This window comes from Eretmochelys imbricata, chromosome 13 (assembly GCF_965152235.1).
Source record: "Eretmochelys imbricata isolate rEreImb1 chromosome 13, rEreImb1.hap1, whole genome shotgun sequence".
NCBI lineage: Eukaryota > Metazoa > Chordata > Testudines > Cheloniidae > Eretmochelys > Eretmochelys imbricata.
The window spans coordinates 35421980-35435396 of record NC_135584.1 but is presented as its reverse complement, the minus strand read 5'-3'; the positions used below and the strand labels follow the sequence as shown (position 1 = coordinate 35435396).

The 13417-nt window shown below is 57.9% G+C and overlaps 1 protein-coding gene across 2 annotated transcripts; it reads left to right on the top strand.

The window, feature by feature from the left end:
* The first annotated feature begins 125 nt into the window (after positions 1-125).
* PNP (purine nucleoside phosphorylase) lies at positions 126-10790 on the top strand. 2 transcript variants are annotated; one of them, XM_077832368.1, is made up of 6 exons: positions 126-254; positions 2678-2850; positions 3110-3213; positions 8463-8638; positions 9021-9211; positions 9691-10790. In XM_077832368.1, the coding sequence occupies exons 1-6, from the start codon at positions 226-228 to the stop codon at positions 9903-9905; spliced, it is 888 nt and encodes a 295-aa protein (XP_077688494.1). In that variant the 5' UTR covers positions 126-225; the 3' UTR covers positions 9906-10790. The 2 variants fall into 2 exon arrangements, with proteins under 2 accessions (XP_077688494.1, XP_077688495.1); XM_077832369.1 differs by having other exon boundaries at positions 181-254; positions 2681-2850.
* Positions 10791-13417: the final 2627 nt, after the last annotated feature.

The window sequence follows — 13417 nt, the reverse complement described above, 5'->3', positions numbered from 1 at the left end:
CTGGGCGCTGGGAATGGGGGGCTAAAATGGGGGTCTCTCCCCGGTGCTGGGGGACTGGGTGGGGGGGGGTCTCCCCGGCTGCTGGCTGGCGGGCGGGGTGGGGGGCTCTGCCGGAGCGGGGCAGAGAGCGGGGCTGCGGCTGGCGGGGCCGGGCTGGGGGCGGGGCGAAGCAGGCGGAGTCACCCGGGCCCAGCCGCGCCCGGTTCAGCATCGCCCGGACCCGCCATGGAGCCGGCAGCGTCTGAGGAGCGCAGGTGTGCGCGGGGGGAGGGGCGGACTCCTGGGTCCTCTCCAGGAGGGCTGGAACTAGGACTCCTGGGTCCCATCCCCAGTGATGGGAGGGGAGTGCTGTCTAGTGGTTACAGCGGGGGGGGGCAGGTCGCCTGGGATCTCTGTCACTGATGCCCTGAGAGGGTGTCTAGGCGCTGTGGGGTGTGCGGGGCAGTCTGGGGGAGCCTTAATTAGCCCTGGCACTGACAGCGGCTGGCACTGGGGCCAGGACCCCAGGGAGGGTCTGAGGTGATCCTCTAGTGCAGGGGTTCTCAAACTGAGGGTCGGGACCCCTGAGGGGGTCGTGAGGTGATTATATCGGCAGTCGCCAGCTGTCAACCTCCACCCCAAACCCTGCTTTGCCTCCTGCATTTATAATGGTGTGAAATATATACAAAGGTGTTTTTAATTTATAAGGGGGGTCGCACTCAGAGGCTTCCTATGGGAAAGGGATCACCAGTAAAAAAGTTTGAGAACCACTGCTCTAGGGCAAATGGTCTGCCTGGGGAAAGAGCCCTCTGATGTGCCCCCTGCTGCACCCCCCCCCCAGCCCAGTGCCCCCTGCTGTGCCCTCACAGCCCAACACCCTCTGCTGTGCCCCCCCATTACCCAGCGTCCCTGCTGTACTCCCCTGGCTGCGCCCCCCCCAGCCCAGCACCCTTGTTGTGCCCCCTGCTATATCCCCCCGTTGCCCCCCTGCTGTACTCTCCCTGCAGCCCAGGGCCCCTAGCTGTGCGGAGCCCTGCACAGTGACGCCAGCCTGGTGCAGTAGGGCTAGTTCTGACCCACTCGTAATGGGTGAGGGGCCGTTTGCTCCTGCAGGGAATGTGAGACTCTCCCTGACCCCTTAATGCCCTGCTGGCGGCGGGGGGGTGGGGGGGGGGAATTGGCTGGCTCAGGGGGGCAGGGAATGGGGCATGGGGCTGTTCCAGTCCAGGGGGTGCTGGCTCTGATCCAGCCACTGGCAGCTGCAAGGAGAGTTTACTGGTGCCCCTCAGTCCCAACCCACGGCGCCCTGTTATTCCACCCCTTGCTAAGACCAGATTCTCATGTTTATGGCGCCTCCAGGCTCCCCCAGCACCCGGATGAGTCAAAGCCGCCTGACCCAAACAGTCAGCTTGGCACATTTCCCTCCAAAACCCAGTGTATGACTCAATTGTGGGGGAGTAGGAGGGGGACTGGCAGGAATCGGGGCAGAGACGTCTCTCTATTCCGGGAAACCACCGCCCAGATGGCAGCCTGCCAGCGCAGGGCCCTGCAGAATAATGGCTGAGGGGGGACCGGCAGGGATCGGGGCAGAGACGTCTCTCTTTTCTGGGAAACCACCGCCCAGGTGGTGCCCTGCTAGCGCCCGGTCCTGCGGAGTAATGGGCCCCTGGGGCAGCCACTTCCCCTTCAGTGGCCTGGGCTGACCCTGCTCCCCGCCCCTCCCCACATACCCCTTAGTTAACGATCAACAGGCCAGGGAGCAATCCCAGGCCAGCCTGCCTGACTGTGCAGGCTGCCTACCCCCAGCACCCTTCTCCACCCTCCAGTGACAGGAGATCAGGCCCTGGCTATCTCCCGGACTAGTGGGGGCTGCGGGTTTGAAGTGAGGGGCACCGGCAAAGCTGGGGTGGGGGGAGATTTCCACGCTAGCCCATGCAGGGTGGATGGTGCTGGTAAAGTGCCGTGTCGTGCCAGGCTGGGGCCCTTCTCCTAGGGACAAAGAGGAGGCAGGTCCCTGCAGGACCAGCTCAGGAGCCTGGCAGCTCAGAGGTCCCTGCCCTCGCCCTGGCCTCCCTGGGGTTGGTGCCTCGCCCATTCTCTGGCCCCGTCTCTTTCCCTTGCTCTGCAATTCCGTCCTGCCCTACCGTGGCCACTGCTCCCACCCTGGTGTTCTCCCTCTGGCCCAGCCCAGCTCCAGCCCCCTGTACCCCTGCAGCTCTGCACCGCGCTCCCGCCCCATGTCAGCCCCTGCCAGGCCGCTGAGATGGGCTGGGAGCTGGATGTGTGTGTGTGTGTGTCCCTGTGTCCTTGCGCCCCCTGCTGGAGGGGATGGGCCCTGCTGCGTGTGTATATATGTGTGAGTGAGTATGTGTGTGTCCCTGCACCCCTGCTGGAGGGGATCGGCCCTGGTGTGTGTGTGTGTGTGTGTCCCCTTCCTTGCGCCCCCTGCTGGAGGGATTCAGCCCTACTCTCTGTGTGTGTGGCTGCACCCTGCTGGAGGTGATCAACCCTGCTGTGTGTGTGTATATATGTGTGAGTGAGTGTGTGTGTGTCCCTGCACCCCCTGCTGGAGGGGATCGGACTTGCTCTGTGTGTGTGTGTGTGTATATATATATCCCTGCGCCCCCTGCTGGAGGGGATTGGCCCTGCAGTGTAAACACATGACTCGTTTTAACTCTCTTGCGTCTCTCTCCCCCAGCAGGTACACCTATGAGCAGCACAAGGAAACAGCCGAATGGCTGCTGGATCACACCAAGCACCGGCCTAGCTTGGCCATTATCTGTGGCTCTGGCCTTGGAGGCCTGGCTGACCTGGTGAAGGATCCAGTGGTTTTTAACTACACGGACATTCCCAACTTTCCCCAGAGCACAGGTACCCGGTGAGGGGCAGCTATATTGTACAATGGGCACAAGGGGCAGAAGAGGGTGCGGGAGGGGAAAGGGCTGCTATACTGTATAATGGGCAATATGGAGCGTGGGACAGGGGGTTGCAGAGGGCGAGTGGTGGGGGCGGGGGTGCAGCGGGCGAGGGGGTGCTGAGTGTGTGGGGCAGGGGGTGCAGAGGCGAGGCAGGACCTACACTGTGTAAGATGCCCTGGGGCCAGCATTTAACCCTTTCCCGTCTCTGGCAGTGGCAGGCCATGCTGGGAAGCTGGTGTTCGGGATGCTGGCGGGGGTAAGCTGCGTGGTAATGAAGGGCCGGTTCCACATGTATGAGGGGTACCCACTGTGGAAGGTGAGTGGCTCCTTGTGGGGAAGGTGGTGTGGGGGGAGCCCAGGGCTGGGCTAGCAGGGGGCTGTGGGTCGGTAGTGAGGGGCACAGGGGAATGGGGGTCTGTGGTTTGGGAGTCAGGGGGGAGGGGAGGGGGTTGCGATTTGGGAATGAGGGGCATGGTGGGAGGGGAGCTGCGAGTCGGCAGTGAGGGACACAGGGGGGCTGCGGTTCAGGAGTGAGGGGCATGGGGGGACGGGAGGGGGGCTGTGGTTCGGGATTGCGGGGCATGGGGGGAGGGGAGGGGAGGGGAGCTGAGCTGCGGTTCGGGAGTGAGGGCTGGCCTTTGACCAGGGCGATAAGGGCAGCTGCCCAAGGCGATGGTGCTGATGGGGGCGCATTTGATAGGTCCCTTGTGACTTTACCTGTGGCCAGCCAGCTGGGCTTAAGGAGGGGAAGCCCTACTGCCAGCCCAGCCAGGGTTGGTGGGGTGGGGGGAGAGAGAGAAAAACACACACATCCAAGCTGCAGCTTGAGGCACTCACTCACCCAGAGGAGCAGGAGCAGGGGTGGGTGCCCGGTGGGGTCCCCCCACTCTCCTGGCACAGGGGGCCCCATGTAGACACCATGGGCAGGCTGTGCTGGGTCCTGCCTGATGTCGGGGGTTGGGGGATGGTGTTGAAGGAGGAGTGTATGTGCAGCTTGTCTCTGTGTGTCCTGGCTGACTGGGGGCTTGCAGCAGTCCAGCTCTCTGGTTGTGCTTTAGTGTAGAGCAGGCCAGGGTCCACCCCCCCCCTTCTCTTCCCCTTCCCCACTAAGAGTCCCACTTGTCCAGGGAAGGGCTTGCTCTTTCCCCTGGCATTGCCCGCAAGACTGGAGCGCATATTTAGCTCCACACAGTGAGCACCACGAGGGGCGCTGCTGCAGCCTGCCTGCTCCCATCCCATCCCTTCCCTGCAGAGAGCTGACACATGGGGGGGCATGCGCTGGGTCATGTTACCCCTCCTCCCCAGTTTTCTTCCAGGATTTGTCTGCTGATCTCTCCCCCCTCCCTCCCCTGCTTGCTGGAGGCACCTGGGAGCAGTAGGGAGGAAGGGCTGCTGCTTCAGCTCTGCAGGGAGAGGTTAGGTATGGGAGGGAGGAGGGAACAGCTGCTTTCCCATAGGGGACCTGAGGGCAAGGGGGAAGGCTGGGCTGCCTGGGGAGGGCGCTGTATGACACTCCAGCTGATGGAGAGGGACCTTTAAATTGTGCCCTCTCCCCCCCCTCAGCAGCTGAAGGTCCTGTCCTCCCTGCTCCCCTGGTTCAGAGGCTTCACTTTCTTGGTCCCAGGGGGGCTGCTGCCTCCCCAGAGTCAGGCAGGGGGGTGCATAGGAGATAAATGAGTGTGACACTGAGATCAACGCCCCCATGTGCCTCCTCCCCTACCCCCAACCTGAACAGGAGTGGGTATGGGAATCACAGTGGGTGGTGTCTGCCTGCCTGCTGTGACCTCCTTGAAACCCATTTACCTTTCATTCAATCCCTGATTGCTTACCCATACCCTCAGGCTTTCTTTTTTCAACAGTTTCTGTTTCCACTACAAGTTGTACTTAACAGTATACTGAAATTCCTTGGGGCAGGGCCTGGTTTAAACTGTTGAGCACAATGCTGTGTACATTTCAATGCTGCATCAAGATTAAGAATAAGGAAACTCCTTTCTTTACTCCCATCTTAATCCCATATCCTGCAAACCTAATTCATCCTCTGGAAGTCATGGGTTCCTGCTGTTAGTGTGAGGATGGAACTGAGGATAATGTGTGATAGCCCACAAAAGCTTATGCCCAAATAAATTTGTTAGTCTCTAAAATGTCACAAGGACTCCTCCTTGTTTTTGCTGATACAGACTAACACGGCTACCACTCTGAAACCTGTGTGGGGGTTGTGATTTACAGTTTCAATCAGGCGCTTAAGCTGAGAGAGAACTCTAGTGGGGATAGGTTTCAGCGGGGTAGCCGTGTAAGGCTGTGTCTGCATTCCACTTTCAGTGCTAAAACTTTTGTCATTAAGGGGTGTGAAAAAACATTCAGGGGTGTGAAAAGTTTTAGCACTGAAAAGCGCCAGTATAGACAACACTTTATCACCGGGAGCCGCACTCCTGGTGATAAAGCTACCATCGCACTCCCGCGATAAAGCGTGTCTGTACTGCCCACGGCACAGCGTGGGGGCACTGCTGCGTAAAGTGGGAAGTGTAGACATACCCTTAGTCTGTATCAGCAAAAACGACGAGCATCCTTGTGGCACCTTAGAGACTAACAAATTTATTTGGGCATAAGCTTTTGTGGGCTAAAACCCACTTCATCAGATGCATGGAGTGGTAAATACAGTAAGCAGTTATAAATATACAGCATATGAAAAGATGGGAGTTACCTTACCAAGTGTGGGGGGTCAGTGCTAACGAGACCAATGCAATCAAGGTGGACGTCGCCCATTCCCAACAGTTGACAAGAAGGGGTGAGTATCAACAGAGGGAAATTATTTTTTGTAGTGACCCAGCCACTCCCAGTCTTTATTCAGGCCTAATTTGATGGTGTCAAGTTTGCAAATTAATTCCAGTTCTGCAGTTTCTCATTGAAGTCTGTTCTGGAAGTTTTTTTGTTGAAGAATGGCTACTTTTAAGTCTATTATTAAGCGTCCAGGAAGATTGAAGTGCTCTCCTACTGGGTTTTGAATGTTACAATTCTTGATGTCTGATTTGTATCCATTTATTCTTTTGCGTAGAGTCTGTCCGATCTGGCCAATGTACATGGCAGAGGGGCATTGCTGGCACATGATGGCATATATCACATTAGTAGATGTGCAGGTGAATGAGCCCCTGATAGTGTGGCTGATGTGGTTAGGTCCTATGATGGTCCCTTGAATAGATATGCGAACAGAGTTGGCAACGGGGTTTGTTGCACGGATTGGTTCCTGGGTTAGTGTTTCTGTTGTGTGGTGTGTAGTTGCTGGTGAGTATTTGCTTCAAGTTGGGGGGCTGTCTGTAAGCGAGGACTGGCCTGTCTACCAAGGTCTGTGAGAGTGAGGGATCGTCCTTCAGGATAGGTTGTAGATCCTTGATGATGCACTGGAGAGGTTTTATTTGTGGGCTGTAGGTGATGTCTAGTGGTGTTCTGTTATTTTCTTTATTGGGTCTGTCCTGTAGTAGGTGACCCTTCTGACTCTGTCAATCTATTTCCACACTTCCCCAGGTGGGTATTGTAGTTTTAAGAATGCGTGATAGAGATCCTGTAGGTGTTTGTCTCTGTCTGAGGGATTGGAGCAAATGCGGTTGTATCTTAGGGCTTGGCTGTAGACAATGGATATTGTGATGTGGTTTGGATGAAAGCTGGAGGCATGTAGGTAAGTACAGCGGTCAGTAGGTTTCCGGTATAGGGTGGTGGTTGTGTGACCATCGCTTATTTGTACTGTAGTGTCCAGAAAGTGGATCTCTTGTGTGGACTGGTCCAGGCTGAGGTTGATGGTGGGGTGGAAATTGTTGAAATCCTGGTGGAATTCCTCAAGGGCCTCCTTCCCGTGGGTCCATATGATGAAGATGTCATCAGTGTAGTGCAAATAGAGTAGGGGTGCTAGGGGACGAGAGCTGAGGAAGCGTTGTTCTAAGTCAGCCATAAAAATGTTGGCATATTGTGGGGCCATGCGGGTACCCACAGCAGTGCCGCTGACTTGAAGGTATAAATCATCCCCAAATCTGAAATGGTTCTGGGTGAGGACAAAGTCACAAAGCTCAGCCACCAGGTTTGCTGTGACATTATCGGGGATACTGTTCCTGACAGCTTGTAGACTGGGAGTGGCTGGATCACTACAAAAAATAATTTTCCCTCTGTTGATACTCACAGCTTCTTGTCAACTGTTGGGAATGGGTCACATCCACCCTAATTGAATTGGCCTCGTTAGCACTCACCCCGCATTTGGTAAGGCAACTCCCATCTTTTCATGTGCTGTATATTTATACCTGCCCACTGTATTTTTCACTCCATGCATCTGAGAAAGTGGGTTATAGCCCACGAAAGCTTATGCGCAAATAAATTTGTTAGTCCTTGTGGCACCTGAGAGACTAACAAATGTATTTGGGCATAAGCGTTTCCCATCCCCCCCCCCACACACACACACTTGAACTCTGCTGCTCTGGCTTATAAATAGGCTTGGTAGAATGCATTTTTTATTTTTTCATAACGTTGATGTGTAATATAAACTTTATTTTTAAGCTTTTTTGTCTTTTTATAGTTTGTAATTTTCACAGTTGTGGGAAATTATCGGGGGCAGGTCAGATAACTTTTTAATAACAGTAGAACTTGAGATTCAAAGAGTTCAGGCTTTAAAGCTGTTAAAACAGAGAGACAAGGTGGCTGAGGTAATATCTTTGTTTGGACCAACTTTGGTTGGTGAAAGAGAGAAGCCCTTTTGAGCTTCACAGACCTGGAGAAGAGCTCTGTGGGGTTTGAAATCTTGTCTCTTTCACCAGTTGAAGTCAGTCCAATTAAAGATATTACCTCACCCACCTTGTGGCTCTCATATCCAGGTGCCAACATGACTACAACAAAACAGCAAAACCCACTAAGTGTCAGTATCACATGTCAAAATATACAAAATAACTATCCGAAAACCAGAAAGGATTTGTTGATTTAACTATTCATTCACTAGTCCATTTGTAACAAGCCCAATTCAGAAGTTTAGATCACTGAATTTTGACTCTAACAAGTTTTCAAGCAGCATTTTTCTTGCTTTCCCTATTTGTAAATAAATTATTTATTACTGATGGAAATATTTGTGTGTGTACAGTGAAATCAACAGCTAATTTCTAAGTTATCCGCAAAAAAACCGTAGAGTTTTCACTACAGCCCCACCCCCCAACATGCTGTCGTAAAAGTACTACATCCTTAAACTCATGGGGCACCAAAATATAAATTCACCTAGGGTGCCATTTTCCTTACGGCCGACCCTGAGGGACACGGGGGGCTGCGGTTCAGAAGTGAGGGGCATGGGGGAAGGGAAAGGGAGCTGCAGTTCAGGAGTGAGGGACATGCCGGGGCTGTGGTTCAGGAGTGAGGGGAGCTGCGGCTTGGGAGTGAGGGGCATGGGAGGAGGGAAGGGGGGCTGCGATTCAGGAATGGGGGGCATGGGGAAAGGGGAGAGGAGGGGGGCTGCGGGTTGGGGGTGAGGGGCACCAGCAGAGCTGTATTGGGGTACCCAGGGCTGGGTAGCGTCTGGCATTGGATGCCCCTCCCCCCCTACAGGTGACGTTCCCGGTGCGGATCTTCCACCTGCTGGGCGCAGGGACCCTGATTGTCACCAACGCGGCTGGTGGCCTCAACCGCGGGTATCAGGTGGGTGACATCATGGTGATCCGGGACCACATCAACATGCCCGGCCTGGCAGGCACCAACCCGCTGAGCGGCCCCTGTGATGAGAGGTAGGAGCTGCCCCTCCCACCCCGCCCCGCCGGGCACCCTGCACATCCCGTCCCTGCCCCCCGTGCTGCTCTGCCCCTCCGCTGCCCTGCCCTGCCAGGCACCCGGCCCCCTCCTGCTGCCCTGGGCACCCAGTGCCCTCCCTCCCTGCTGCCCCCTACCCCCCAGTATTTTCCTACAGCTCCTCCCTTGCCATGGCCAGTAGTGGCAGCAGTGTAAAGCCCGGGAAATGGGTGGGCGCCCCTGGGTGGGGACAGGACCCTGAGTCCTGGCCAGAGCCCAGCACAAGGGACCCCAGGGCCATTCCCTGCTCTGGGAAGGGATGGGGGTGCGCCTCCGTCTCCTTCCCCCCCATGAGCTCTCTCCCCTCCCCTGCCTGCATAGGTTCGGGCCCCGCTTCCCGGCCATGTCGGATTCCTACGACGAGCAGCTACGGGGCCTGGCGCTGGCAGTGGGCAGGGAGCTAGGCTACGGCCCCAGCCTGCACGAGGGTGTCTACTGCACTGTGGGGGGGCCCAACTACGAAACCATCGCTGAGTGCCGTTTCCTGCAGCAGCTGGGCGCCGACGCCGTAGGTGAGCCGAGGGAGGGCAGTGGAGGGGAGGAGGGAATGGGGAGGGACAGGAAGGAAGGAACGGGGCAGAGGAGGGAACAGGGGGGAAGAGAAGGAAGGAACGGGGCAGAGGAGGGAACAGGGGGGAAGAGGAGGAGGGAACGGAAAGGGAGGGAGGGAGGGAAGGAACAGGGCAGAGGAGGGAACAGGGAGGGAGGGAAGGAAGGGAATGGGGCAGAGGAAGGAACGGGGAGGGAGGGACGGGAAGGAATGGGGCAGCATAGGGAACAGGGAGGGAGGGAAAGAAGGGAGGGAGGAAGGACGGGACAGAGGAGGGAACGGGGAGGGAGGTAGCAAAGGAAGGGATAGAAGGGAGGAGAGGGAGGGAAAGAGGCAAACAGAGCTTAGGAGGGAACGGGAAGGGCAAGCAGCTGCGGGCGGGGGCTGGGCATCGCCGGCTCTCTGTCGCCCTCTGCAGACTGACACAGGCTCTGCCCCCAGGGATGAGCACGGTGCCCGAGGTGCTTGTGGCCCGGCACTGCGGCCTGCGCGTCTTCGGCTTCTCTCTGATCACCAACAAGGCAGTGCTGGAGTACGGGACCCAGGAGAAGGCCAACCATGCCGAGGTGCTGGAGGCCGGGCGCCAGGCTGCTCTCAAGCTGGAGCACCTGGTCTCCATGCTGGTGGAGCGCATGAAGGGCAATGGCCTGGTGTAGCCGGCCGGGGGAGGGGCCCCTCCCCTGGCACCTGCCTCCACTGCAAACTGCTGCCCTGCCCGCTCCCCCACGGCTTGCTCTGCCAGCCTGCTCCCCACTCTTGATTTTTGTGGCCGCTGCTCCCGGCTCCCATGTACGCTGATCCCAGCCCAGAGCCCCCCTCAGGCAGCCCCTGACCCCATCCCTTCCCCCATGGCGGGGTGTCCGAGCCTGGTGTCCTGTGGTGCTCACAGTGTGGCTGCTGGAGTCCCGCATACCATGGGACGCCTGCCCAAGCCCATGTCTCAGCTCCAACCCCCACTAATGCCCCCCTCCAGGGATGCAGCCTGGGATGCTCCACCCGAAAGCACCTGCCTCAATTGCTGGTGCTACTGGGGAGTGTCACCTGGCTACAGACCCCACAAAAGACCCTGCATTTGGCCGCGTAGACTGAGATATGGCGAACGCCACTCTTAAATCCCCTGGGCGGTTCGCCTGAGCCTGTGCCGCCTGCTCACAGGCGGGGGAATGTCTCGGGGGTGTTATCCGAACCCCCTTTCTCACAGCTGGGAAGGGACCAACCCTCGGCTCAGCGCCGAGGAGGCGGGGATGGCTGCCCAACCCTGTCCAGGCGCCAGGCCATGTTTGGTGCAGGCGGGAGCCGGCCCCCTCTTCACATTCCCACGTTGGACCATTCTGGCTCTTCTGCAGTGATGTGTTTTGTTACCAGTGCTCAGTTTGCAGCTGGGATGATTGAGAGCTGCCACAGAAATGGGGAGCCCCCAGTGAACTGAGGGTTTGGCTCCCCTCCACACCAGGCGGCTCTGCCCCTCTCTGCCCTGCTGCATTTTATCATAGGACCATCCACGGCTGCGCCTTGCTAACAATACAGCAATGACAGAACAAGGGGGTCTCACGGCTCAGTTTCTTTGAAAGCATTTTGGGGCGGGCTAATGTGTTGTCTTGTAGGGGCAGGGCTTGACTTGTGAGGGGTGTGGTCTATTTCTGCATCCCTTCCTGTCTTTCCCCCACTCCACAGTGACCCTCCACCACTGTATACTGGAGGGAGGGGTTGAGTCTTTGGCTGGTTAGTGCCAGTTGCGAAAGTGCTGGGCCGCCTGCCCCCTTGGCTACTGTTGGGTGAAACCCTCTGAGTGGGGTCCTCCAGAATCCGGGCTGGCGGGGGGAAGGCCCTATCGCCAATCAGCTGTCACATGACATCCCCCATCTCTGTCCCCCAAGTTACCTGTCCATCCATCCCCATGTGAACCCCTTTAGCCCTCCCCTCTGAGTATCTGAACTCCTTGGGCCACTCCCAGTCTGGGCAGGAGTCATGGCTGGATTAATGGGAGCGTCGTGTGGCAGACAGGGTTGGACAAACCACCATCAGGACTGGTCTAGGGTCACTTGGCCCTGCCTCAGTGCAGGGGCTGGATTAGATACCGTGCGAGGTCCCTTCCAGCCCGCCGTGTCTGTGATTACAAGACCCCAGCCAGCCCCCTCTGAGAGTATCTGAACCCCTCTCATCTCCTCTGACCCACCCCGTGCACATCCTCTCTCGGCGCATGGACCCAGCAGCTCCTGCCACTGAGTGGGTGGACCCAGCTCTCTCCAGCTCAGCAGAGCACCCCACGTCCTACGCCAGAAGGGCCTGACTGGAAACCCCAGGTGCTTTTGGTGCTCTTTGCCCAGTGGACCCACGTCATTTAGCTGCTGGGTCCTCAAATCCTGCCCTGCGGAGCCTGGCAGATCTGGTCCTGAACCCCTCACGGATTTTCCCTTGCCTTACTAAAGGAGTCCTGGACGGGAACCAAACCAGGCTGACCCAGGCCCCTTGGCCAGCCCCTTTCTGGCCAGGCCTGTCCCTGGGGTGGGAGTGGGGAGTGGCTATCCCCTGGGGTTGCATCCTGGCTCGGCACCCGGTCCTGGGGACAACGACCTTGGCCGAGTAGGTGGAAGAGAGACAGTCATGGGGAGAGGGCTGGCGGGCGCTGAGGAGAGCTTGGCATGATAAAGCGTCAGCCAAGGCCGGGTGTTTGGGTGCTTGGATGGGGCTGCCATGATGCAGCCAAGCCCATCGCGCTGGGGAACTGCCTGCCTGGATCGGTCCCCACGGCCCCTCTGGGAGAGTGCTAGCCAAGTCAGGGGAAGACACCAGCCCACTGCGGTAGCAGATGAGGGACAAGCTGTCCTCACAAGAGGCCTCCGGCTGGTCTCTCCAGTTCCTTATGGGCCTGGTTCGAGCTGTGCTCTGAAACCCCCGGCCCGAAGGGTCTCCAAAGGCAGTGGGGGCACCATGCCCAGCCCCCAGTGTCAGCAGAATTTCAGTCCCTTTCTCAGGCGACTGGGTTTGTTTCCCAGAACCGAGAGAGTCAAAGAGGCCCAGGAGCCACTGGCTGCTCCACTCCTCTCTGTGGCCCACTGTGACTGACCCCAGGCCCAGCCACCCTATGAGGGTGGCCCAACCTGGGACCGCGCCATGACTTGCTCCCTTGCTCCGCAGTGGAGCTGTGGGTCTGATACAGGTCCCTCACATATGTCTCAGGGGCCTCCAGGCAGAGGAAATCTTTCCTGGCGTTAATGACCTCTGGGAGGGCTTTAGGGTCCTGGTGGGAATGGGCCTGCCAATTAGCTCTGCCTCAGTGCCCATCAGGGGCTGATGAAGAAAGCGTGGTTCGTTCGTGTCTATCGGGGGGCAGAGGGAAGAAGAGAGCTCTTTAGCTCCACTAATAACCTCCCATGGGCATCAGCCTATTTGGAAAAATATTAGACTGACTGACACTGAGCCAAGATGGGGCAGAAGGAGCCAGTGCATAAGCCAGTGGGGCGATTGGCCCAGGAGCGTGGCAGTGGGGCAGCTGGGATGGGACTGGCAAGGGGCCTCTAAACCCCCGACTGCCAGGCTGCTCGGGGATCTCAGCCACGAGCCCTCCCCTGGAGTTTGGCGCTAGCTCAGCCTCAGCAGGCAGGGAGAGATGCCCCCTGGGTACCCAGTGGCTTGGGCACGCTATGGGGGCCATGTGAAACCTGGTTCCAGGGCTCTGGTTTAGAGCAGAGATGCTCAGGTGGGTTTCCCACCTCCCGGGATTACATAGGAGGCCGGCGTGATGGGGTGCGCTCCCCATGCTGGCTGTGAGAGCACAGAGGTGGGCCAGGCAATAAACTGGGACAATTCAGGGTGGAAGGAAAAGCCCTAATTAGGGGAAGGCACAGCTGAGCAGGGGTGGGCTGGGCTAGTCTAAACCCAGGGAGCTGGCAGCAGCAAAGGCTGCTAGGAGAAAGTTGGCATAGTAGAGAGGGCAGGAGGGAACGCTGGGAGAATGGGGGACCCTGGGGGTCTGGCCTGGAGGGAGGAAGAAGAGAGCTTGTGGGAAGCAGCAAGGTTGGGGACTGAGCAGACCTTGGCTGCGTGTTGCAGAGTACTTGGGCTGGAACCCCGAGTAGTGGGTGGGCCCAGGTTCCCCTACCGCTAGTGGGTAAGGGGCACTGGTGGAGCAGTGAGCGGGGTTGCTGCAGGAGTGACCGGGTCAAGG

Coding starts and splice junctions, on each gene's coding strand:
- PNP (XM_077832368.1), top strand. CDS start 226: ATGGAGCCGGCAGCGTCTGAGGAGCGCAG. Junction 3,214..8,462: donor AGGGGTACCCACTGTGGAAG/GTGAGTGGCTCC, acceptor CCCCCCCTACAG/GTGACGTTCCCGGTGCGGAT. Junction 8,639..9,020: donor AGCGGCCCCTGTGATGAGAG/GTAGGAGCTGCC, acceptor CTGCCTGCATAG/GTTCGGGCCCCGCTTCCCGG.